Source organism: Ascidia mentula, chromosome 6 (genome assembly GCF_947561715.1).
Source record: "Ascidia mentula chromosome 6, kaAscMent1.1, whole genome shotgun sequence".
NCBI lineage: Eukaryota > Metazoa > Chordata > Ascidiacea > Phlebobranchia > Ascidiidae > Ascidia > Ascidia mentula.
This window is the reverse complement of record NC_138571.1, coordinates 5,688,513-5,714,664: the sequence shown is the minus strand read 5'-3', so window position 1 is coordinate 5,714,664 and position 26,152 is coordinate 5,688,513. Positions and strand designations below refer to the sequence as shown.

The window sequence follows — 26,152 nt, the reverse complement described above, 5'->3', positions numbered from 1 at the left end:
ATCTGGATGTATATTATTGTGCAGAAAGTGAAAAATTGCATCAAAAGAATGTTTATGTGATTTGCTAATTAAACAAACAATCTAACAAACGTTTTATCTTTTTTGGAAGACATGTGTAAGTGCAAAATGTGGGAATATTTCAGAAAGACAGCGATCAAATGATCAAACAACAACGATCGAAGACAACATAACTTTTGGTAGAAGGCCTATGTTGTGGTACGCAACAGAATACTCATTTCGCACTCTGTGTTTATTTCGTACCCTTCGTTTTGCATACGCAGAATTTCTGAGCCGGAATGTTAATTGAATTTCCTGCTATAAAGGCAGGTCTCCCTGTACATTCATTCTATTATTTTGTGCTATACGAAAATACAACGGCCTACATGAAAGAAGTTAAAAAAAAACAATGTTTCCCGAAAGAATCGAAGACAATAGTTTGCAAAACAAAGTTTTCATAAACCAAAAATACTTAATTTTATGTGATATTAAAATGGCGTGTAGATTTGTAGATTTCACACGTGCAGATTCTCAAGACAAGTTTGAAAATATACTTTTGTGTATCTAGAACCACACTTGTGGTAACAGATTAGACTTAAAGAAGTGTAAAAAACTACACCGGGTTTTCTTTGTGTGGTTCGGTTGTATTTTTTACTGGTATTAATTAAGTTTCAAGATATACTCTATACATAAAGGGTATTAATGCAGTCAGAAAATAGATAGTTACAATAGTAATCACTAGGTGGCGATGATATGGCAACATGGTAGTAAGACAGTTTACCTTGAATACCAACCAGGTCAGTCTGTTGGGACTGAATTTCTTCGTTTTATGACGAAGAGAACTTCGTTTTAGATTATTTTTTATTTGTTTTTATCGCCACCGCGCATTATACCGGGACAAGATCTTGGCCAGTTTGTTTCCTTGTTTGAATCTTACTGTGAGAGTCTTACAAGCCAGTGAGGAAGTAAAGCGTCATCTTTTTTTAACACCAATTAATGATGACCTCCGCTGGCTAGTTCAGGGAAACGACAGCAATGTTTTTCACCTGAAGTACGATGAGTTAATTCGCCGCGCCCGAAAGCAAGGTTCTGACCACTAGCGACTCCATGAAACACGCGCGATGATGTTTGACCGGCGGCAGTTGCTACAGGAAAGCATTGAGGACTTTGTAAATGCTATGAAAGTTCTTGGCGAAAAGGCGAATCCCAGCACGGAGGAGACTATTAAAAATGAGGACTCATATTCATTACCCTTTGTTGGCGTGAAGATATCTAGCCACCCCAGCTTAACATTCAAAGTGATTTTTCCAACAACTGAAACCAAACTACCGTTAACTCCAGAAAAACGTTCACTTTGGCCCAGCGAGGAGATTTTGAGGCGATGATCATTGCTCAACGTCTGTAAATACTGTTGACTATTCATAGAGACACTTGCATTAGTATCAACTAAAAAACATGTATACTAGCTCCGAAGCGAGACAAACAGGTCTATATTGGGGTTTGGTACTATGTTTAAACAATGTACAGGAAGTACTCTTTGCCATGAGCAGCGAAGTGCTGTCCGCATGTGGCAACCAGGTACATGGCGGGGGACACTTTAAGGAAATGCTAAAACCCTGAGCAAACTGTCACAGCGTTTTTACTGACTAAAGTGGAGAGAGGAGACAGAGACTTCTTGCCGTAAATGCGAACACTGTCAGCGAAATAAGAAAAACGGGGGTCGAACGAAACGACCGCACCATCATAACAATGCTCCGCAATTACGTCCAACGCGCTAATAAACAATGAGACGAAGCACTTTGGTTGCTTCGTACAACGCAAGTCGACTTCGGCGGTGGTTGCTCGGGGTTATCCCCTCACTTTCTACTTACAGGACACGAACTGCGCCTACCCGCCGATCTCATTTCTCCAGATCACGAAGTGACAACGACTCCGCTACGAGCCAGCTTGCGGCCGGCTTAGGAAGAAGACAGAGAAACCCGGACGGCTTAACGAATTCAAATGGAAGAACAATACAATAGACGACGACATGGAGGCGAATGCAGAAAAACCGTACAAAGGCCCTTTCAAAGTTTTTGAACAACACGGCCAGCGAGTACATTACAACCGCTTGAAAAAGGCAAATCTGCCTTACCATGAAACAGAACTCCGAAACACGCTGGCGGATGAGCTCGGACTGCACGACACTGACAATTTAGTCATCTACACACCGGATGCACCCACTGCACAGGATACAGTGTTGCTTACCTGCCCTTTGTTGGACTTTGGTCAAGGTTTGGACGCCGACATAAACCATGCTGCGGCGACGACCAACGACATAGTCGGACACAACGAAATCGGCGACATATCAACAAAAGCGTCCTAAAGGAGTAGGACCAATTTTTTACGTAAGGGGTGTAGACATCATTGTTCGTTTTATTTTTCACACGCTTTATTTCATTTTGTATTTTCACTTCACCTTAACTCACATGTTTTTCTTTGTTTATTTTCGCACTCACCTTTTATCACATATTTGTGATTATTTCGCCTTTTTACTTGTTTTTATACGCCCAAGTAGTCACGCTTACGTGGCAAACATGGGCTGTAATGATTGGTTAACACGCTGGCGGCGGAAATAATGGGATGAGCCGAGTTAGTTCTCTAATGGTAGCGAGTTGTAAACACAGTTTGGTGGTAGATCGTGAAATGTATTTGTTGTCCGACGTTAGTTGTAGTGGAATGTCATGTTGGTGCAAGTTTTAGAACAAACGTTGTTTTATTCGCACTTTAAGTATTTTTTTACACTTCTTAGGGTCTTTCTGTTTTATTACAAAAGTAGCCACCTTGGTCGTGCGACTCCAGGTCTTTGCAATAGGTCGTCAGTGCAGAGTAGCCTAGGTGTTAACCAAGTTAGGAGGACTCACTAATTTCGGTTACATAAGTACGAAAAAGGGAAATATTTTTATTACAAAACCGCTAAAATTTAATTCTTTGTTTCAATTAATTATAACTTCCTGTGTATATAGGTGTCAGCTTTCACAATATCATAAAGTCTCATATTTTCCTACCATTGGTCACGAAGATCTGCATCAAATCCTGAAAAATATTTTGTTTTATTCCGTGATCTCTAAAGTGGAATGAAACTAGCCTCGTCAGTTGGTTTATCTTTCAAAAGTTGTGAAAAATCGATTTCGCCTACAGCATATACGCATCATTAGTTTCTGCCAATAAAATGCATAAAAACATTCGAAGCTACAAGTACCTACAATAAGCAAACATATAAAAATAAAGCTGAAATGGTGAGCACGCTGTCTCCCACCACTGCATCTACACAACTGCAAAGTTCACAACCCTCTAACACCGGATGCATAAATTAAGATAAGGGAGTGCGAATCAAAATGATAACGACCCGCAGCACGAACCAAAAACCAAAAATAAATTTTCAACAAGATGGACACAGCACCGGTAAGATTGGAATTCAGCTAAAGGCAAGTTGGGAACCAACGACAAGACGGCTCTGCGCCACCATTTTGCAAACGCGCACCCACCGGCAGGAACGCGCCTAAGCATTTTAAGTTGATTTTCGGTGGTATTTGTGGAACAGCCTATGGCTAAAGGACTGGATGTGTGCGAAGCCAAATGGCCGAACCGCACCCAAGTTTCAATAAACATTCAAAAAATGATTCTGTCCCGAATTTGTTAGCAGTTGCTGGCAGTTTTTTCTGGTGTTGTGTTTTGTGGATGGAGTACATATTTTACCATTGTTCACAATGTTGTTGAATTACGTCGTACGTTCGTGCTGCGGGTCGTTATCATTTTCATTCGCACTCCCTTATCTTAATTTATGCTTCCGGTGTCAGAGGGCCTTGCACTGTTGTGATGTTTGCAGTTACGTAGATGCAGTTGTGCTGATCATTTAAATTTTGTTTTCATTTGTTGCTTCGAGTGCTTTAATGCATTTTATTGGCAGAAACTGATGATGCGTATGCTGTAGGCGAAATCGATTTTTTACAAATTAAAAAAATAAACCAACTGACAGTAATCAGAAACACTTTGTTTCAAACATTGTTTTATACTTTCCATTAGTATTTACAAGTAGTGGAAGCGTACAAGATCTATGTTAGCTCCCAAACCTGAAACGAAACTTGAAAGTTCATATTGGTCATGATTGATGTATCTCGTTTCACAAAGCACAGGGTTGATTTATTACGCTTCAACTTACGTTTACCCATTGCTTTTTGACGCAAAGCTAATTTCTTACTGATATGAAACTTACCAGAGCGAGAACTGCTGCAATAACCAGACCCTGCACCACCAGCACAATCTTCATTCTTCTAAGCTCAGAACGTAATTGTGGCAACTTCTTTTTCTCCGCGCTTTGCTGAGGTTCCTCGTCAACTGATTGTTCGGGTAATTTAGCTTGCAGCAATGCCTTACGCTACGGGGTCTAGTATCTTTCTTCTTGAGTTTGTGATTGTAATATTTCAACTCTTACGTAAGCCTATTTTTACTGACATTTCATTATGTAAAGGTTATGACGTCATATAATACATGTTGTCAAATAAATGTCATTTCGGAACAAAGCTTGGAGTAAGCGTCAATAGTGACGTCAAAAGTTGTTAAAAAATAGTTATGATTTTCCCGCTTTATTCACAGCGGTTGGGAAACCGCGTCAGACAACAAGATCGTAGTTTCTCCACACCAAGATAATATAACCGGTTTGTACGACTTACTGTTTTCCTGGGGACCAGAGCGAGCCGTCATTTCATATTTTTCGCAATTCATTTTCGATGAAAATGTTGAATGATGATCGACCAGAAAATAAAAACAAACAACCACCTCTACGTGTGCACAAGATGATCTAACACGAAAGTATGTAAACAGCAGAAAAAAGTTATGGTGGTGTAGCAACACGCAGGTTTCCCTGACCTAGTTCTGGTCACCACGCTTGTTTCTTGATCGCACACTGCGAATACCAGACGGAAAAGACACAGGCGGAGTTAAGCTTTCCTGCAAAACTTAAACAAGCTTCGGACACCCTGCTGGACAACCACGATTTTCCTGACACTTCGTTATAAAACGCCCGCGTAGTCATCGTTCTTCCCCTCGGCCTGCCATTATTCTCGCCATCGCGCTGTTACGTTCGCACGTTTTTTTGATGGTTGATTCGTTGCAATTCAGTCACGTGATAAACTCTAAACGCGCTTGGAACAAATTAAACTTTAAACCGCCTGACATTGCAAACATGTGTTTCCATTAATAAACGAAGAAAACGGGATTTTAAATTTCGTAGTCTACAGCAAGAACACACAGGCAGACCTAGCTTCAGCACAGCTGCAAGCCGAGTGGAATCAATTGGTACGCTGCAGTGGCATTTCTTAAGGAGCAGGAAATGCGTCGTTGTCGCTTTTTTGTCGACATTATTTCATAACCTTTCAACAGGTTATGACATAACTGTCAAACGCTGCACTGATGAGACCTTACATGTCGAAACAGTGTGTGTACACACCCTGTCTGCAGCTCTTCAAAACCTTTGTTCTCCAATCTATCATCTGTCATTCAATTCTCTTCCTGTAGTCAACTGTAACCAGGCGTTCGTTTCAGCGGAAAAGTGTAAACAGCACTCGGTCAGCAGTTGCCTTGGACCCACGACGAGCGAAACGTGTCTTCATGTCAATGTCCAAGTTTCTGTTCATGTATTTTCTAACATACTTTCCATGCTACAAGGAATGTGGGATTAAAATCAGCCTAACAAAATCACACAGAACGTTTCCTACAACCGCGGTTAAATAAGAACGTATTCCATTTTAGTTTGAATTCTTCGCCGTTTTTAGTTGACAGTGGATTTTTTGTTCTGCTGTCGTAACTTGCTGAACTTTTCTATAGAATATTTCAAAATCGTACAATTTAACTAAATTACATTTTGAAATACAAAATCGTGCTACCAATAAGAACAAATTAATCAGTTTTACTCGGTAAAAACGATTGCGTGTAGGTTTCCCATTTGTTTGGTTGTTTTTCTTGGGGGTTTTCTAATTTCTGACGCATAATATTCGTAAACTTGTCATTAACATAGTCTTAAGGCGGGTTAAAATGGTTGATCTATCTATTTCTATGTCAAAACTTGTTTCCCATTTTGCTGGAATGACTTTTATTAGCTTTAAGGTAGCCTGTGTAATTTTTGCTTGAAGGTTTGAACAAACTACAGACTGCGTTCCATTGTAAACCGAATGCTGGGTGTTATTTTCAGTAATAAAGTCACGCATAGGCCTACGCTATCGGTCTCCCTACATCGGGTCTTCGTAGGTACCAACGTCAGGTACGCTGAGTCAGAAATTTACATCCGCACCCCAGTCTCTTGGTTTTCAGTGAATATATTGTTCAGTGAAGGAACAACGAATCAGTACGCTTAAACGTTCACAAACTCGGGTTGATAGCGGTGTAGAATGGGTGAGACACAATACATCAGCAACAAGACAGCATTGGGGTAGTCAGTAAAAACTGGACGTAGTTTAGCTCGGTCAGTTGTACAGGGCATGGATTGAAGCACTGCTGCAGGACTATCTGCTAGAGCGCGATGATTTGCTTTGACAATGTGATACAATCGATACAGCATGTTGAGATACAACATAGTCTCTATATCGATTGGCAACATGCCTCTGGTGTCCGACAAAGGACCATTTCAGTGCAGCCAGTCAGTACAAACCGGGCGCAGTTTAGAGCATGCAGTCATACAGGGCACTGTCGAGATTTCTGAACTTCACAGTTCCACTTTTCTAAAGGTTCTGTGGAGTTAGCTTAGCGTCCAAAACATACAAACAACCGTCACAAATTTGCTACGTAGCCAACTGGCTTACAAAACATTGAAAGAGGCACATGACAGGCCTTTAAGTCTACATAAGATTTCACAAACATTGAAAGTATGACTAGAACCTAGACAAAGTCTAATCTACAAAAATGTCAACGATCACTGCGGCTATTTCCCGCAAGTAAAACAGTGATCAAGCCGTGTGAGACAATGGAATCCAATGATGTAATGCAAATGTGCACATATACACACATGGGTTCAAGTAACATAGAAATGTTGATAAAATTGTTAAACTGTTCGCAACACTGGGTTTTATGGAAATGTACGCACAGCGGCACCACGTGGTCACTGCAGAACAGCCCCAAAATTTGGTAGACAAATGTTTACTTCTTCTTGGACACACCAACGGTACGACCACGTCTGCCAGCGGTTTTAGTGTGTTGGCCGCGCACCCTGAGACCCCAGTAGTGTCGAAGACCTCGGTGGGCACGGATTTTCTTCATTCGTTCCAGATCCTCACGGAGCTTGTTATCGAGCAGGTTAGACAAGACCTGGCTGAACTTGCCATCGCGGGCATCCTTTTGTATATTGTGAAACCAATCAGGAATCTTGTATTGGCGCGGGTTCTGCATGATGGTAACCACACGATCAATTTCATCTTCGGTGAGCTCGCCAGCCCGCTTGAAAAGATCGACATCAGCTTTCTTGCAGATTAAATTGCTGAAACGCCGACCCACACCCTTGATGGCGGTCATGACGAACATAATGTTACGCCTGCCATCGATGTTGGTGGTCACTGGTGGTGGTGGTGCCGCTGTGCTTACATTTCCATAAAATATGATCCCAAAAAATAAAATTCTAAAATCAATCGAGCCTTATTTAAATTTATGTGGGGCTCATCATGGAAAAGAAATAAAAGCGTCACCCTATCTTATTTGGATAATAGCGGGGCGGGTATGATAGAAAATGAGAATTATACTAAAAGCGCTGTTATTCAAAATTGGAACCAGGTAACATAATTAATATCCGAACACGATTCCTGCAAAAAAAATCGTCGGCTGGCCCATAGCAAAATATTGAAAACCCTTATTTCTTTGAGAACCCTACGTAATTACTGCTAAATCAATTCCCAGCCAAAACCCCAACCACAAGCGCAACTCCCATGACTTAACAAAATTATAAAAAATCGCAGTAAACCTTTTGTGGCCTTGTAATGTGTCGCAATCACGTAGAATGATACGTCACAGTTTTCAGACAACGTCAAAAAGCAAAAGGCGAGAACATACACAAACAAATTAATAGCCTCGTTATAACACCACCTGTGGCTCGCCAGACGAAGAGGATTTGGCACCCCCTGGTGTAAAGTGTAAATGTAAGTATTCTTAAGTTCCAGACAGATGGCCACTGTTTCGACCTAAAAGGTCTCATCAGTGCAGCTGGTGTGACTATAAGACGAACTTTGTAGACCAAACGGCCAAGCAAAGACTTCCACTTTAAGGTTGCACCTAGTTTGGTGCCCAACGGATGACGGTGACTGTATAGTCACCACAAAGTGGAAGTCTTTGCTTGGCCGTTTGGTCTGCAAAGTTCGTCTTATAGTCACACCAGCTGCACTGATGAGACCTTTTAGGTCGAAACAGTGGCCATCTGTCTGCAGCTTATACACAAATTAATATTATTGGCTCCACATTGCTTATTCTTCAGTTCCATTTCGAAACTTGTTTTATTTTACATTTAATGTGAGAATTTCGTGTCAACAAATCTTCGTCTATGAGACACGAATACCTTACAAGTGAGAAATCGCAAAAGATATGTTTTATTTCTTATGTCGCTTTACATTGCTGGAAAGTCTGAAATCGGTATGAATTTTTGTATGAATTCTTGCCTGTATTAAATCTCAAGTGCATCGGATGTTGCTTTGCCATTATCAATAGTACAATAAAAACAGCTGACGGCACAACATAGTCGTTTATGACCAACATTATATTCATATGATACATTTTATCAACAATATTCTGTCTCTACCGCAACCAAAATGCTCTTGAAATGTTTTGTATTTGGGTTACTGAAAAATAAAGAATCAAAAACACAAATTCGCAAAACAAATCACATTCAAGGATCGACAATTATTATTTTTTTCTTTTTGATCTTTTTGTCGTGTGTTTTAGTGTGAGAATTTCTTGATGATTTGGTGGCAAAACACCTTCCGCATACGGAGCAGGCATGTGGTTTTTGCATGAAATGAACAGCTCGCATATGGACGTCTAAATGATACTTACTCGAGTAGATTTTGTCGCATATATCACACTGGGCTTGCTTATGCTGGCTTGATTTTTGGGGGATTGTATTTTTCTGGTGGTCGCGGTCGATATGTCGTTTCAGATGATTGGAATGTTTAAACTTCGTATTGCATACAGAACACGAATAAGGCGTCTCGCCTGTGTGAGACCTCATATGCTTTCCAAGAATTGATTTAAATGCAAATGTTTTGAAACACAACTTGCACTCATGGGGTTTCTGGTTGTAGTGAATCAGATTAATGTGGGTTTTAAGGCTGCTTAAATAGGTGTACGACTTTTCGCAGATGTTACAACGATGTGACTGCACGCCTAAATGGGAGTCCACATGGTCTTTGTAGTTCTGCTGGAGGTGAAATGTCTTTTCGCACACTTTACATCGATTAGCTCCAACTTTTTTATGATAATGTCGGTCGTGATGATGCAGGGCACGTTTACTGTTGTATAAATTGCCGCATAAATCGCATTTGTACTTTTCGGGAACCGACTTTTTTGTCCGTGTCCCTTTCAGAGGTCTTTTAGAAGTCGTTGCATTATCAGCACAATGATTTCTACCAGAAGAATAAGTTTCATGAGGTGTTAGGGGCAACGTATCTTCGGGATCGACAGAATGATTTGAATCTTCCAAGTTAGCTTCGTCGCCTTCAGTACATTCTATTGAATAGTCACTGCATAATTCCTCGATATTAGTCCCATCGGAATCTCCATCAGAGTATGTTTTCATATGTAATGTTGATAGGTCATCTTCTACATTGCCTTCCATGCCATCAACATACATGGTAAGCTCTTCTTTTATTTGGCTTACTTTGATCAGGTTTTTCTTGTCCGACTCAACATGTTGAAAAGCGTCCGTTCCGACAGATGGACTTCGTTCACGATCTTTGTAACCGATTTCTATAAAGAATTTAATACCGGGTTATAACTAATATTATTAATCGACAATAAATCCTTACCAATGATTTCTTGTTTATCATCCATCATGACACTGGATTCAGATAGACGAAATCAAAGTTTATGAAAAACAACGCTGTCAAATATATTCCTATATCTTGTTTCCGCTGAGTCAAAAAGTCAGTGATGTAACAAGTGAAAAACGATATTTCTATGGTGTACTGATATCTATGGCCCATATCGGTATCCAATCACCGTAATCATGTTTTGGGGGTTTATCGGAATACGAAGTAATTTGCTTTTCTGTGAACAAGAATTCCTGTGCGCGTGACCCATAGAGTTCCTCTGCTAGGTTTTGGGACCGACAATGAATTGCAAATTGGATGAGTTTTTTTGTATTTCTTGTACAAAACCAACCCACATTTTTGCATCCTTTTTATCTAAAATAATGTCCGACCGTGCGACGAAATGTAATTGTCCTGCAACAAGAGGTGGGCCTAACACAAAATGACAAACAAATGTATTTTTTGTGATTCTCCAATCATTCTGTGATTTACTTTTTGAGTAAAATCCTCTTGAATAATTTGATGCTTTCTCAAAAATCACTAAAACTGCCCCAAACACGCTAAAAATCGCCTTGGCAGCAGCATAGGCCTATGCATCCCTGCTCTTTCAACCCTAAATTTGACCTTCATGCATCACCGATTGCTTTGTTGCGTGCTTTTATTACAGAGGATTTTTATCCGGCAAAACTTACTTAGAAATACTGATTGTAGTCGTTATCTGTGGTAAAATTTTACAACTTGCGCAACCATACATTACTGTTTCTATGTATATCGCTGATATTTGAATAGTAAGTTATGGTCTCTGGGCTCTGGACGGTTAAAACAACAAAATTTTCCAAAAACAAATGTTTATAGTTTTACATCCACCTAGCAACGGCACCGGTATTCATTATTGAGCACTATCCTATACCGTAAAAATAAACTTCCTTTTCATAACCTTTCTGTTTCCCTTGTTTTTTGTCAGAACTTGCAATTTATCGGTGTATTAAATATCACATATACTAACAATGTCAGTAATTACGCACTCTTCGGGAAACACCGGGGTTGACGATCCAAGTCTATCTCAGAGAATAAATGCCGTGAGGTGTATATCCGTATGGTTGAAAAAACTTTTACACTTTCTCGCTAGCACTTCCATCCACTTGAAATCAACGAGGGTGCGAAAATTGTCTAGAATGAAGATAGCTGTTTGCGCAACTTGTCAGATGTTGCTCCAGAAAATAGCACCTACTGATAGAATAGTTACATTCACTGTAAGGCTGTTCTAATGCAACGACCTGGAGATAACGAATCGCGATACTGTTACGCAGTAGGTTATTTAACCATTTATGGAAGAACTAAATGGCAAAATTACAATCTCAAAAAAAGGAGAAATCATACCGTCGAGATGTCTTATTTCTATCCCTTGTGCAATAGAAAGTTCAAATATTCCATTGTTATGAAGCAACATATTGACCGCATCCACCTGGGAAAATCCTTTAAATTAAAGAAAGTATATTCAATGTACAACCAGGACCAAGAATTTAAGTGCAAACATGCAATAAAATATATATACTAGGAAGGTTCACTTTGATGTTCATGTGCAGGCCGTTCACAACATGCTTAAGCCACATGCCTAGTGTGCCACATGTGAAAAGTGTTTCGCCAGACCTGCATCGGAAACGACGGACACTGAGATGCTTCCTGGCAAACCCTTGAACAGATTTAATTACTATATGACGTTTGTATGTAGTCCGTCTTTTGGTGTTCCATAATCTTCTGACATCTCGCATAAGACATTACGGCACAATGTTGATTTGTTAAACAAATACACGACAAATATTTTTTTTTGCCATCGGTGACGTATGTCAGCATGACGCCCATACTGTTTCACATAACATTATTTTTTTGAGAAAATCTTTACATTTATATAGTTTTTCAAATTTGTGACTCAGATAGAAGTTACCAACTGCCTCCATTCGTATAGGGAAGCATTGCCCGGTGATGGTAGAAGAGTCGCATATAAACACTTATAAATTTGGACTCAAAAGGTAATATACATTTATCGTTTTGAGTAAACCTAAAGGATCGCGGATTCACTTAGAGAACCACAAGATAAAACACTGCAGTAAAATCAGACGAGGCGTGAAATAGAATGATAACTCAATCGTGCGTCAAGTCGTCTGCACTGTTTTTCCACATTAGAAAAGCGACTACTAGCGCAAAAAACTTTTAACTGTTTATCTTTAAAATTTTCGAACAAACACTCTCGCAGTCTTTCTCCATAGACCAGGAGGTAGAACATGGATGTTTGTTGACGTTTATAAATATACTATGCTGGTCTGACTTTGGCATAATGTTATGTTCGGCGGTCTATAGACAACTGAGAGGCACGCTTGCTCCTGTTGCTACCGTAACATTTGGAAGAAACTTACGCCAAGGTTTTCAGCATTGATTTTGCAGTATAACTTTATAAGGGGTAAGTTTGGACACAAGTTGCTATCTCATACAGCGAAAAGTCACATAGGATGACGCAGGTGAGTTATGGATATTGTAACCTGCACCGGGGATTACATGCTGAGAACGCCAATCAAAGTGGGGTTGCACAGCCGGCGGACTAGCACCTCAAAAACCCTTTTTCTTTTTTCAATTCCTGTTTAACAACACTGGCGCCGATTCGGTATCTGGTAAAAGAAATTGTTGTAGCGTCAACAGTTATGTAAAATATGTTTGAATTTTGTTTTTTAAAGCATTCGAAAAAGTTGTTAGTTTGTAGACATAACTGAGAACTAAAAAGAAATGAAACGAAGCAGCAACACGCAGACGTCCAGTGCGATGTAAAGAATGTTTCTACCTGTTTTGTTGGTTGGTATAAGAATTTTTTTCATAGATTACAGACCTTCTGTATAAATTGTGTTGGTTTTTCAAAGCTTCTTTACCCGTAGATATTGTCCATTTCAACCTGTTAGAACACTGACTTTTTTGACTCAGCGGAAATAAGATATAGGAATATAATTGGCAGCGTTGTTTTTCATAAAGTTAGATTTCGTCCATCTGAATCCCGTGCAACGATGGATGGTAAACAAGAAATCAGTGGTTAGGATTTATTGTCGATTAATAATATTAGTTATAACCCGGTATTAAATTGTTTGTAGAAATCGGTTACAAAGATTGTGAACGAAGTCCATCTATCGGAACGGAGGCTTCCCAACACGTGGAGTCGGACCAGAAAAACCTGATCATAGCAAGCCAAATAAAAGAAGAGCTTACCATGTCTGTTGATGGTATGGAAGGCAATGAAGAACATGACCTATCAACATTACATATGAAAACATACTCTGATGGAGATTCGGATGAAACTGACATTGAAGAATCATGCAGTGATTCTTCATTAGAATGTACTGAAATCAAAGAAGCTCACATGGAAGATTTAAGTTATTTTGGCAACTCCGAAGATACGTTGCCCCTAACACCTCATGAAACTTATTCTTCTGGGAGAAATCATTGTACTGATCTTCCAATGACTTTATTTATAATCGATGGGAAATCCTATTTGATTAACGCATTTGACATAAGATGAAAAGTGAGTTCTAATTGTTGTGTTTCCTAATCGGATTTTAATTGAAAACCTGATGCAAACGCTACACCAATATTGATTTCATCACGAACATTTTTGGTTGCACCATTAACACACGCAATGATACCATCGCCAAAATGAATAAATTTATGCCCATAAGCGCTAAGACAGAACTGAACTGAACCGAATCACACAACCAGATAAAAAAACTACTAATCATAGCAAACCATGCTGATTTTATAAACGCAAAGACAAAAGCAAGCTAACGGTCAGTGGACAGTTAACAAAGACAATACGGTTACTCAAAGACGATAGAGGAAAATCACACAGGAAAACCTAAGGTTTCTAATCGACCAAACCAAACACCCCTTTAAACTAGCCAATAAAATCACTTGACAGCAACTGTTGCTTGGAAATTAAACATGTCTTGAAATTAATATGACGCCAAAAAGATTGTGAAACAATATCACACGAAGAACACGAATCACGTGAATATACAACTGTTGCTATCGTTACACTTTCAAATGAATTACGCTTGATAAGACGCTACGTAAGAATAACCCAATGGAAAGAGATTTCGAACAATGACAAACTGGTCAGGCAAATTAAGTCAATGAATGCAAACGTTGATATGTAACGTAAAATTACGCTACGCTAGCCCAGTCGTTTCCAACCGCCAACTGTCTTTCAGGTTTGCCGCGAATTTTTATTTATTGACGTTCGTACTTTTTCACCATACTTTTTACCGGTAATGTAACACTATATTGATAGCAAAATAATGCAACGATGTTGGCGACTCTTTACTGCAAATAGGTTTATCCATAAAGCTATAGACGTATGTACCAGCAAAACACCAAATTGTACGTCAGTTCAAATAGTCATTGTACCAGCAATCATTCTTGTTGTCAGAATGCTAAACATAAAGGTTTTTATCATAAACATCACACTTTACGTTTTTTCGTTTGTTCTTCTCGACGTGTTTTGTCACTTTTGGTGTGGGAATTTCGTGATGATTTGGTGGCGAAACATTTTCCACAGATTGGACGGGCATGAGGTTTAAGCCTGTGATGAACTGCTTGCACATTCTTTCACTTGATTCACTGTAACCTGATATCCCTTCCCATATTCCATATCTGGTTGATGTCTTCTTTTAAAGATGAACTTTGTTCATGAAAGTCATCACAGGCAAACATTTCTGAAATTGTTTTAACAACTGCAAAATATATATGTCCAATATAAGTTCACAATTTTATCCGTTTTGTGAACGTTCGAAACATTTTACAAACACATCGCCAATATCGTGCGTATCGCGGATTGAAATCAGTGTCCGATGGTGTCTTCGGAAGACCGAGCAATTAACCCGGATTTCATCTAGCAACCCGAGCTGCCATCGCTCGGAATGGTTGAGGAGGTCTCATCAGAATCAACGATGCGACACAGTTTTGTTATAGGGCGCCGAAAGAAACCGCTGCTCGTCCGAACGAGTACGGTGCGAACTTTTCCATTTTCATCAGGGTATGTCTCAATGATTCGACCGATCGACCATTTAGAACGGCACTCAGATTCGCACACAAGAAGGACGACATCATCTTTCTTGAAGTTGCGATGAGAATCATGCCATTTTGGACGAGCAGTGATAACCGGCAGGTATTCTCGCATGAACCTCTTCCAGAAATGGTCAGCAAGAAACTGCACCTGACGCCAACGCCGTCTTGCGTAGCAATCCCCTTTCTCTGCAATCGTCGGAGGCAGGTTGGGCGATCCTCTCATCAGCAGGAGATGGTTCGGGGTCAGCGGTTCTTCGTTCCTATGATCAAATGTCACCGGGACAAGGGGTCTTGAGTTGATTATAGATTCAGCTTCCACAAACAAGGTCTCCAGGACTTTATCAGACATCACCAGGGAACCAGCAATCGAGGACATGATCCGACGAACAGAACGAATCATACGTTCCCAAACGCCACCCATGTGGCTTGCAGCAGGAGGGTTGAATGACCACGACGTCTGTTTCTGAAGCAGAAATTCAGAGACTCTCTCAGAATTTTCTCGGCACCAACAAAATTTGCGCCATTGTCGCTGAAGATATGTTTTGGTGCTCCGCGTCTCCGAATGAAACGACGAAGGGCAGCTACAAATGAGTCAGTAGACAAACTTTGGGCAACCTCCACATGAACAGCACGGATTGTAAGGCAGGTGAATATGCAACCGTAACGTTTTACTTCGCTGCGACCCTGCTTCACCAGAAAAGGACCGAAATAGTCAATTCCGACATTGGAGAACGGAGGTCCAGCGATTCCCAAGCGAGCCGACGGCAGATCGGCCATCATCTGCCGACCCGGCTGTGCATTGCGGCGTCGACAAGACAGACATTTCCCAAGCACGCGCCGTACGGCAACACCGCCCTTGATGATCCAGTAATCTTGTCGAACTGAAGTCCAAGTGTGTCCCATTCCGGAGTGTCCAACTCTTTCATGATGGCCCAGGATTAATAGGTCAGTCAAATGCGAAGAATGGGGCATGATTGCAAGATGTCTCGCGTTGAAACTAATCGGCGCTTTGTCTAAACGTCCACCAACACGGAGAACTTGATCAACCAGAACAGGGTTTAACTTGTACACGGAACGACTGCAGTCAGTCTTTTTTCAATCGGGAATTTCCACTTAATGCAGAGAGAAGTGAACCAAAACTTTTCCGCTGCTCGTACTTAATAAGTTCCAACTCGGCGGTCTTCAACTCAGACAAGTCAATATTAGTTGACGGGACAACTGATAATTTCCTTCGATGTACCAAAAACATCTTAAATCTCATTGCGGCGGCCAGTTGGTTTCTGGCTCAAGGAGAAACATTGGGCCTTTTAACCAGCGACTCGAATTGACAAGTTCATCGGCGGGTAGACCTCTTGAGGCATCATCTGCGGGATTTAATTTTGTAGGAACGTGTTTCCAATTCGTAATGTCGGTCAGTCGCTCAATCTCTGCCAGGCGATTGGCGACAAAAACTGGAAACCGTTTGGTTGCAGTTCGAATGCTTAACATAACAGCAGTGGAATCACTCCAGAAAACTGAACTTTCAATGGGCAAGTCTAGTTCCTTTCTCATGAGGCGATCCAACCTCGCAGCGAGCACAGCAGCGGTGAGCTCCAGTCGAGGGATCGTCTTCGTGTTCAACGGGGCAAGTCGGGATTTTCCAATCAGAAAAGAACACATCACTGTCCTGTGATCGTCTTCGATGCGAAGATATGACACGGCGCCATACGCATACTTAGATGCATCAGCGAAATGATGCAGTTGATACTTCAATGGAGGTTTCAGTTCCGACGACCTGAAGCAACGCGGAACGACAACATTGCCTAAGTGAGGCAACTCAGCAAGCCACCTCTTCCAGTTATCGGATATCAAATCCGGAATGTCGTCGTCCCAATTCAGTTCCAATCTGCACAAGTCCTGCAGCAATAACTTGGCCCTTAGAATCACGGGAGATACGAAACCCAGAGGGCCGTAAAGTGAACTGACAACTGAAAGGATTCCTCTACGTGTGTGCGGCCTGCTCGGCGGTTTGACTTTGAACCGAAATGCATCCTCCGCAACAGACCAATGAGCACCAAGGACTCTCTGTTGCGTAGCATCATCGAGGCAACGCGATTTTACAACTTTTGCTCGATCATTTTCGGGAGCCGACTCCAAAACGCGCTGTTCGTTAGAAAGCCACTTTGTCAAGCGAAATCCTCCTCTGGCTAACAGGTCTCTCAAACGAAGACGAACAGCAATAGCAGTTTCTATATCCTTGACGGATGCAAGGCAGTCGTCCACATAAAAATTGCGCCGTAGAACGGATTCAACCTGTGGATCAAAGTTTTCACCAAATAAATCTGCGGTCTGTCTCAGACAGAAGGTGGCGCAACTCGGAGAGGACGTTGCACCAAATAAGTGCACTTTCATCCGGTGAGGCGTCGGTGTACAGGTCAAATCTCCACCGGGCCACCAGAAAAATCGAAGTGCATCGCGATCACGGGTTTCCACCCGAACCTGGTGGAACATTGCCTCGATGTCGGCAATCAAGGCAACTGGCTGACAGCGAAAACGGGTTAGCACGCCAACCAAACTGTTTACAAAATCAGGACCTTGCATCAGTGCGTCGTTCAGTGACGCTTCTGTTTCGGGCAGCACAATCAAAGACCACACGAAGTTTGTCAGGCTTGTGTGGGTTAAATACTGGGTGGTGCGGCAAGTACCAGATGCGATTGTCTGTCACGACCATGTTGTCGGGAATTTCTTCAGCGTATCCTTTGGATATGTACGTTTGCACCGTGTCTACGTATCCCTTTCGCAGAACATCGTTGTTGGACAATCGTTTTTTCAAACCGACCAGTCGCTTTTCCGCCATCTGGCGACTGGGTGGCAACTTTTCGATTCCAGGTCTCCAGAGTAATGGGAGCTTAAAATGTCCATCTTGGTGCTTCACCGATGCCTTCATCATGTCATAAACAATTCGATCTTCCCTGGATGTGGGCATGTCGAATACTGATGTTCCGTCGCCAAAGTCGCTCTTCCACAAACACTCTATCTCCCGTTGGAACATGACTTGTGCAACCTTCAGAAAACGCACATGTGCTTGGCCCCTTGCAGACGAACCAAGTGCGGGACCAAAGAGTGACCAGCCAAGAGATGTCTTTACAGCACAAGGGGTCCCCTGCGGTCCAGAACGTGTACACTGTACGTGGAAGGCTGCGGGGTTATCGGCTCCGATCAGTATCGTCACAGTTCCCCCTTCCAAACGACGCAGGGGCAACTCTTTGAGGTGATCGAACTCGGCAAGCTTCTTCGCATCAGGGATCCTATTCGGCGACACGGGAATTTTGTCGATGGACAGCACTTCCGGCAACATCAACGGCTCTCCGTCATCAAGCGGCATGACGGTGAAGGACACAGTGGAGCCTTGGTAAACTCGCGATTGATCTGTCAGAGTGCTCAGACAAATCTTTCGATCCTTGGATTGCAGACCAAGTTTATCAATCAGACCTTGTTCGCAAAATGTAGACGTAGAACCTTGATCAAGAAACGCGTACGTATTTACCTCGATGTCGTTGTGTCTGACCTTGACGGGAACGACGTTGAGGTAGACACCGCAGTTGTCCGTTGTAGCTTTCATTATCGTTGCCGATTGTTCTACCGGCGGTGGCTTCGGGGAATGGTTCTCAGTAATCTTGCCGGGTCGCCTCTTCTGAAAGGCGCCATGCAACTTTGTGTGGTGAAAAATGCCAGTGCAACCCTCCACCGAGCATGGCTTGCGAATCATGCATTTCCCGCAACGATGACCTGAACAAAGACATTTAAAACACAAGCCATTTGTGACAACAAACTCGCGTCTTTCCTGGGTAGACATTCCGTCGAATTTCGGGCACTTGGGCAAGTCGTGAGGCTTGTTGCAGCACGCACAAGAAACGGGAGTAGATAGGGTTTGACTTCGCGGCAGACTGGATCCTGACGACGAAACGTTGCACCCAGCAGCACGAGAACCCTTCTTTACTGAAACAGGGACGGGTTTTTCGCGCACGCTTTCGTAGACTGCTTCGACCCGGAACAACGAATTGGCGATACGCGATCGCTCGACGACAAAATTTGTAAAGGCAAGATATCCGGCTGGGGATCCAGTCTCGTCGAGCACTTGAACGGAACGTTCGATGCACTTCTCTTGAAGCCGGAACGGCAGTTTTCGAATTAGCTGAAAAACGGCTTCGTATCCACGCAAGTTGGGGGTGACCGTGGCACGACAGGGACAGCAGGTTGGTAAGGATTTACCGGCGCACTATTTAACTCAGGTCGAAGCCCCCCAACAAGGGAACTTGTCACGGGAGGATGTCTTGGGTCACACAGCAGGGGATCTCCAGTAATGGATTCTTCCTCCCACGCACGTACTTCAGCCTCGGCTATCTCAACCTCATCGTCGACCTGTTTTCTTCTTCGTCCAGCATCAAGTTCTGCTTGACGTCTTGCAAGTTCAGAATCTTCATTGACTTGACGCTGTGACACCCGAGCCAATTGAAGTTTAACACGAGCGGTTATTCTTTGACGGGTAATCGAGGAGGTGGAGGAAACAGAGCTATGTACGTCAACATGTGAACTCGACGATCGGCTTGATATAGTTCTCCGACGCCCAGTTGACTTCTTGACGTTGGCAAACCACTCCGCCACACGAGAATCGAGTTCACGTTTTGCGCGCTGGCAATCCTGTCTTGCTAGAGCCAATTCTTCGCTGTTTTCAGCAAGCGGCGCATAGGCATCAATCAGGTCGAAAAAGCACTTCTCCAGCTGTGGCAGGTATTCCTTAACAAGAACAGCGTTGTCAATTTTCAACATTAACTCTTCAACATGCAGACAAGATTGTTGCCATGCATGCGCGCAGCTGGATACTAGCAAAACCGGCGGGTCCTCGACTGTGGAAGACGAAGACGGTGAAGCAGGATCACACATTTCGAATGGTAATAAATCCAAATGTTTCGAAACGGGCTGAGAATCAATCCAATAATTCGAAACGATGATAAGGAATTAAATAATTCGAAACGGGCTGAGAATAAATCCAATAATTCGAAACAATGATAAGGAATTAAATAGTTCGAAACGGGCTGAATAATGAATCCAAATAGTTCGAAACGATGTGCGCTGCCCTTGGCAGTCAGACGGGCGTGACTGGTTGCGCCCGGACAGTGCAACAGACGGGGTTTCTGCAATGGTTCTTAACACACAACACTTCTTCTTCAAAAGGAACGGGTTAACTTTATTCGGAAGACGCTGCGGTTTCTACACAACACGCGTTGAATTAGCGACCAAAAACATTGAAATTAAAAGCACAATTCTGCTTACCGAAGGATTGTGGAACCAGTCACAAAAATATCGGCTTCTTTCCAATTTCACACAACAGGAAACAACGTTAGCAGATTCAACTTGCACTTAAATTGCCTTAAATTGTCTGATTCAAATAGAAATAATATTAGTTTCCTACAGCAGTGCACGACAACTAAACTAACCAAAACTAAAACTTAGTCAACAACAGTTTAGGCATGCACTGGGGTTCTACGGGAACAACGGCATTTGTGACGTAACAACGGTACATGGTGCTGACGTCAAATTATCAATACATCACATAACATAGTGGCGATGTAAGGCTAATGCGTTATCCCCGCGGCAAATCCATCTGCCCGTTGCATGTTTCATTGTCTGTAACGTGTCATTATAAAACAGGTCAAGCGTTGATTGGGGTCATTCCAAAATTGCGATGTTCTAAATAATCCGACATAACAACAAAATTCGAAGATATATTTGCAATGAAAGCGACACAGTAAAAAATAACTCAAAGTAAGTTATAATACTCAAAATCGCAACTCGCCTGAAGGGTCAAAGTGCTGTCTGTGAAACAGCGTATTCTAATTGCTGTTCGGCGTACATTCCCACGACCTGACAAGAAAAACTTTGCTTTATTGAAGCAGAAGGTTCGGAGAGGTTAGTTTTGAAACCGATGATTTTCATCGCAACTGATTTTGGTATTTTCACCCGGAGGAGGGAAACAAATTTAAATGTCTTCTTTCTTGGCAATGACCATCAAAAATAAACGTAGAACAAAAACAATTTTATGTTCTTTGCGAATATTATTACTAATGCGTCGTCTACAGTTTTGTGTTTGCCTAAAAATTTGCAATACAAGGGTCTATCTTAATGAAATGCATTAGTGTGAATCGACACGAAAACAAAATCAGCGTGTAGTGGAACTAACGACAAAATAACAGTTTATTTTTGTGGTTGTACACTTTGGGCTTTTTTGTATGTATTTTGATGTGATGTTTTTGTGTCGAAAACCAAACAGGACAGACATAAAGTTTAGGTATGAATTCAACTGCCCGCACGACTGAACCGTCGTGTTTTCACTAATGAAACTTAATTTGTTCATGGACCAAAGGTATTGGTAGTTGGATTGATGTGTTACTGTGACACTTGACAGATTGTTGAAAATGTCTCGTTTCATTAAGGAACACAAAGTAAGCACAGCTCCCAAATGCGAAAGTTGACACAACGCTTTAAAAACATTTTTTGATGATAATTACTTCATTTGCGTTTTGCCAATTTACTATACCGAAAACGCTAAATGATTGTGAGGATTTCGAGAAAGTATTTTTCAAGAAAATTTACAAACCCCTTGGCTGCGAAACCAATGAACCTTATGATCGAAATACAAGAACTGAGATCGCATAATATAAAGGGAGTGTGCGGTGGGGCGATTCTGCCCCTTGCTTTGCGAAAGCATGGTAATACTTCTGCGTTGTATGATTACGGTGGTGGAGATCTCCCACGTATGTGAAAGTCGCCTGACAAGCTATGCGCTGGGGAACCAGTGTACCTTGGCCACAATATACCCCATGAAACCACAGAGCTCCTGTAGCTCAGTTGGTATAGCGTTATGGGCCTGGTTAGCCCAGGGTCGGAAGTTCAAATCTTACCGGGAGCTTGATTTTTCAGATCTCGTTTCGACTTCTGGAAAAGTGGCTGATCCAGCTTGACTACAATGCCTTGGCTGCGCGTCTTGTAAACCATATGATCAAACTACGATAGCAGAGACAACCAAATATAAAGAGCTTGCGCAGTCGGGCGATCCAGCTTTGTCATGCGAAAACATGGTAGCAGTATGGTAATTTTGTTTTATGTTTTGGTTCATCACTCACAAAAGCACCATAAATGCGTGCTAAATATGAAAAGGAGTAAAAACGTTCCGCTCTATGCTAACAGATTGTTAACCATGGTTTGCTAGCAAAACAAAAAACTCGGGTTTGTCAGTAAATGCATTGCGCATTGTTTGTAGATTGCATGGACTTCGTGCAATGACCATATCTTTCATAGATAAATTTCAAGGAAACACGCAGTTTGCTCACAATCCTACGTTGAAATCAAATTTTCTGCACGCATTCATATTTCATGTTTTGGGAATTAACATACGTTTTGATGGCATGGAAATCTCATGCAGCTACCGACAGTTTGCCGCCCAGTTCCCTATCAGAACTCAATGCTTTTGGAGAAAAAATGATACACGGACCCATCGTAGAAAAGACCGATTGAAAATATCAGACTGTTTAAATTTGAGCTTATATATTGTCATAACTACCCCAGCTGTTTTAAATGTTTTAAATGTTATATTTGTATTTTTGCTTACGTTGTATTACTACTGCAAAGGTGAGTTCAACAAGAAGCATAACCACCGTAAAATTTCGGATGTACGTCAACCCAAAATGTGGAAAAATGCATTAATAGTGGCAGCAACCAATAATCGCTGCAGCGAAATGGACGTCATGCATGGAGTTTGCGTCAAAACAATGCCTTGTTTGGAAAACTGCATCATATTGTCGATATCGAATAGTTTCAAATGTAGGGGGCCCCCAAAATTATATTACCGCATATAGTGACATTACATGACGTCAGTTTGGGTGTGATGTCATAACTTTAACCTCACCTGATGATTCTAACATTTGTAATTACGAAATATACAGCGAAAAATATATTGGTGGTTGATTCTGGCAGATTAAGTAATAGTGAACTTAAACCACAACTAGTGAATCACTGCATCGTTTATCTAGGTTATGACCGAAACCGATTATTCGGCAGTCGAATCATTAAAGTCGGAACATCCGATACAGCACAAGACAGCGGTAGTGCGGGCGCTTATGGATAGAGCCGAGGCTCTGGTTTCCAGAGAAGAAAACCGTGACAAAGAGGTGAAGTTCATCAAGAATGCACTACGAAAGAATCTGTATCCGTCATGGATGTTTGGAAGAAAGTCCGCTGTCAAACCACAAGAAACAGCGCCAACTACCGGTACGATCGTTTTGCCATACGTTCCTGTTTTAACAGACACGCTAAGGCGTATGATGTTGGACTATGGTTTTGCGGCCTACACAAAGCCACACAGAACACTGAACAGGATGGTGTCACACCCTATTGAGAAGGGCACGGCCCAATCCAAAGGCGTTGTGTATTACATTCCGTATAAGGACTGCGGTGGAGTATATATAGGTGAAACCGGAAGAGTATTACAGTTAACTTTGACGATGTCCGAGTGATAGAGATGGAGGAGGACCATACAAAACGTTTTTTCCTGGAGACACTCCACATTTACAAAAAAAACATTGCCTGAATGACAAGGAGCAATGTGTGTATTTTCCAGCGGTTCAGAACAACTTATTGCAAGTGTTACGCACCGTTACGCACCTGGTCACTTGACGATACAAGCGGTGTCACTGTTATCCATTCCCCTTTTTTCTCGCTTGATGCATTATAGTTAACATAACTCTGAGGAAGTCTCGCATGGTAGAAATGGCCGGCCGAACTGTCTTTGCGAATCAAAATAATATATATTTCTGGAACACCATAAGAAGTGAAGGACGATCAACGCCAGTGTATAATCCTTAGTTGTAAACAGAAATTTTAATTTCGCCTTTTGGCACCTTCAGTGTCTGTGTAACAAGAAAAACAATAAAAAATTAAAAACCACAACAAAATCCATCAGTAAGTCCACTTTCGGGATTTCAAAGACAAAAAATAGGCGATAAAAACGTAAAAACTTTTTCTGCAACGTGGTTACAGGTACGCAACAAATGCCGATAGATAAACCTCAAAGTGTTAGTAGATCATGGCAACAAAGAGAGGAAGGGGCAAGGACAGTATCGTAGTCATGGGATAAGGCGACAACGCACACAGAATACAAAACAGTGATGGAGGTAAACGACGAAAAGTGTGTGGAGAAGCAGCAAGGACTTCTTATCTGAGAGCATCGATAATGCGGATCAAATCGGCGTAAACTGCTAAGTGAATTGCGGTCTTACACCATTGTCTGGGAATGCTTCGATATGCTGGCTAATTCTTGATAGATATAATTGATGACGTTCCTATATAGCATAGTATATACGTAATCAGCCACCGTTTGAAATTATTACGTGATCGCAATGATTCTAATTAAAGTTTGTCTCTCGAGTTTGAACGTAATCGAATTAGAATGGAAGCTAATAGAATGATACGAAAGAACCAAAGCGTTACATTATAAAATGGCGGTCACGTGATAAGTGATAATGTGATAGAAAGGCAGTGGGCACAAAAATAACAATTATATATAAAAGTACTTAGTCCATTATATACGATAAAGTGTCCCTGGTATATACTAACTCCGCGAATGATGGAATACGAGGTCAAATTTTTTTCAAAGCAGCCTCCAGCTGGGAGTTGTCCCACATGCGGCTTTGTTACGCATTTTTTCTCCCTCAAAACAATTAATCGTACTCCAAACGGACATCACAAGACTGCAATTCAAACCGAAACACGCTGCAGCACGAAACAATGTGAAAGTTGGAATTGGTGCTGTGTGAACGAAATGAGGCGAGTAAAGTTACGAGCATGCAAAGGTTTTAGGGTTTATTTATGCAGTGTAACGTCAATGCATGAGAAAGCGCAATACGACAGATCTCATTTGTCCGACATCAATATGCGGAACACCTCATTGTATTGGTGTTGATGATAGTTAAAGTTGATCACTGTACAGGATCAGCTATTGGTTTAATGTTTACAGAAAGTGTTGTTAGTTCATTGTTTTAGACTAGTAAGGCACGACCACTTAAAACTGCCGCACTTGGCACATTATATAAAGGTGTAATGCTTGAAACAGTAACTTTTATTCTTCTATGAGTCGCAAACGATTGAGATTGTTGAGACTTTACAGGAAAGAGTAATAATTTCCAATCCAATTTGACAGCCTATTTTACGCGCCAAAAAGACACCAAACTATGTGAAAGTTGTGCATGGAACTGTGTGAACGAAATGAGGAGAGCAACAGATTGGGAAGATAATATTTATTCCAAACTTGATCCATATATAAACCTATGGAATATATAATCTGTGCGAATATCAGTGTGTATTTCAATTCAAATATATAACTGAAAACAACAGGTGGTTGCCCTGATCACACTTAAAACAACAACTTGTTGTAAGTGTTACGCCCCGCTACACACCTAATCACGTGACGACACAAGCGGTGTCAATGTTATCTATTCCCCTTTTTTTCTTGTGTTTCTTACGTTTTTTTCTTGCGGTTTAGTGTTTATGCGCTTGATGCAATATGTTGACATAACCCTGGGGAAGTCTCGCCGAATGGCAGACAAAACGTCGGATTTTGAATAAATAACTTCAGAAACTTAAGTGCCAGAAGAAAGATTTTGATTAATTAGTATGCCTGGCAGCAAAAATAGCAGTATAGTTTTTCATTGTTTAAATGATAGCTAGGTGGCATTATTCAAAAAACATAATAGTGGGAAAGGCGGTAGATTTAAAAACCCTTGTTTTGGTAAATAGCCGTTAGTCGTAGGTTTGCTGTTGTGATTTGAAGGCTTTACTTGTAAATTAGTAAGTTGGAAAAATATCCTTCACGTTTGCTTAGATGAATTAAAGTAAATACCAACGATTTTTTGACAGCTATGCTTTAATTGTGATTTTTGTAAACGTGATGAATTTGACGACTAAGTCCAGGGGTGATA

The 26,152-nt window shown here is 41.4% G+C and overlaps 3 protein-coding genes and 2 pseudogenes across 3 annotated transcripts; all 5 read right to left on the bottom strand.

Moving 5' to 3' along the window:
• Positions 1-7,167: 7,167 nt before the first annotated feature.
• LOC145907000 (small ribosomal subunit protein uS13 pseudogene) lies at positions 7,168-7,548 on the bottom strand (annotated as a pseudogene).
• Positions 7,549-14,964: 7,416 nt separating this feature from the next.
• LOC145906999 (uncharacterized) lies at positions 14,965-15,516 on the bottom strand. Its single transcript, XM_082994443.1, has one exon. It carries the CDS (start codon positions 15,514-15,516, stop codon positions 14,965-14,967), a length of 552 nt encoding a protein of 183 aa, XP_082850569.1.
• Positions 15,517-15,536: 20 nt separating this feature from the next.
• Positions 15,537-16,389, bottom strand: LOC145906998 (uncharacterized; annotated as a pseudogene).
• Positions 16,390-16,397: 8 nt separating this feature from the next.
• On the bottom strand, positions 16,398-17,630 carry LOC145906997 (uncharacterized). Its single transcript, XM_082994442.1, has one exon. It carries the CDS (start codon positions 17,628-17,630, stop codon positions 16,398-16,400), a length of 1,233 nt encoding a protein of 410 aa, XP_082850568.1.
• Positions 17,631-17,706: 76 nt separating this feature from the next.
• On the bottom strand, positions 17,707-20,063 carry LOC145906996 (uncharacterized). Its single transcript, XM_082994441.1, has 2 exons — positions 19,392-20,063; positions 17,707-19,314 (listed from the first exon to the last, which is right to left on the bottom strand). Exons 1-2 carry the CDS (start codon positions 20,061-20,063, stop codon positions 17,707-17,709), a joined length of 2,280 nt encoding a protein of 759 aa, XP_082850567.1.
• Between the last annotated feature and the right edge of the window lie 6,089 nt (positions 20,064-26,152).

Excerpts from the sequence above, each read along its gene's own strand:
- LOC145906999 (XM_082994443.1), bottom strand. The coding sequence starts at position 15,516 with ATGTCCTCGATTGCTGGTTCCCTGGTGATGTCTGATAAAGTCCTGGAG.
- LOC145906997 (XM_082994442.1), bottom strand. The coding sequence starts at position 17,630 with ATGTTCCACCAGGTTCGGGTGGAAACCCGTGATCGCGATGCACTTCGA.
- LOC145906996 (XM_082994441.1), bottom strand. The coding sequence starts at position 20,063 with ATGTGTGATCCTGCTTCACCGTCTTCGTCTTCCACAGTCGAGGACCCG. Across the intron at positions 19,315-19,391 it reads CTGAGTTAAATAGTGCGCCG|CTAATTCGAAAACTGCCGTT; the intron begins GTAAATCCTTAC and ends GCCGTTTTTCAG.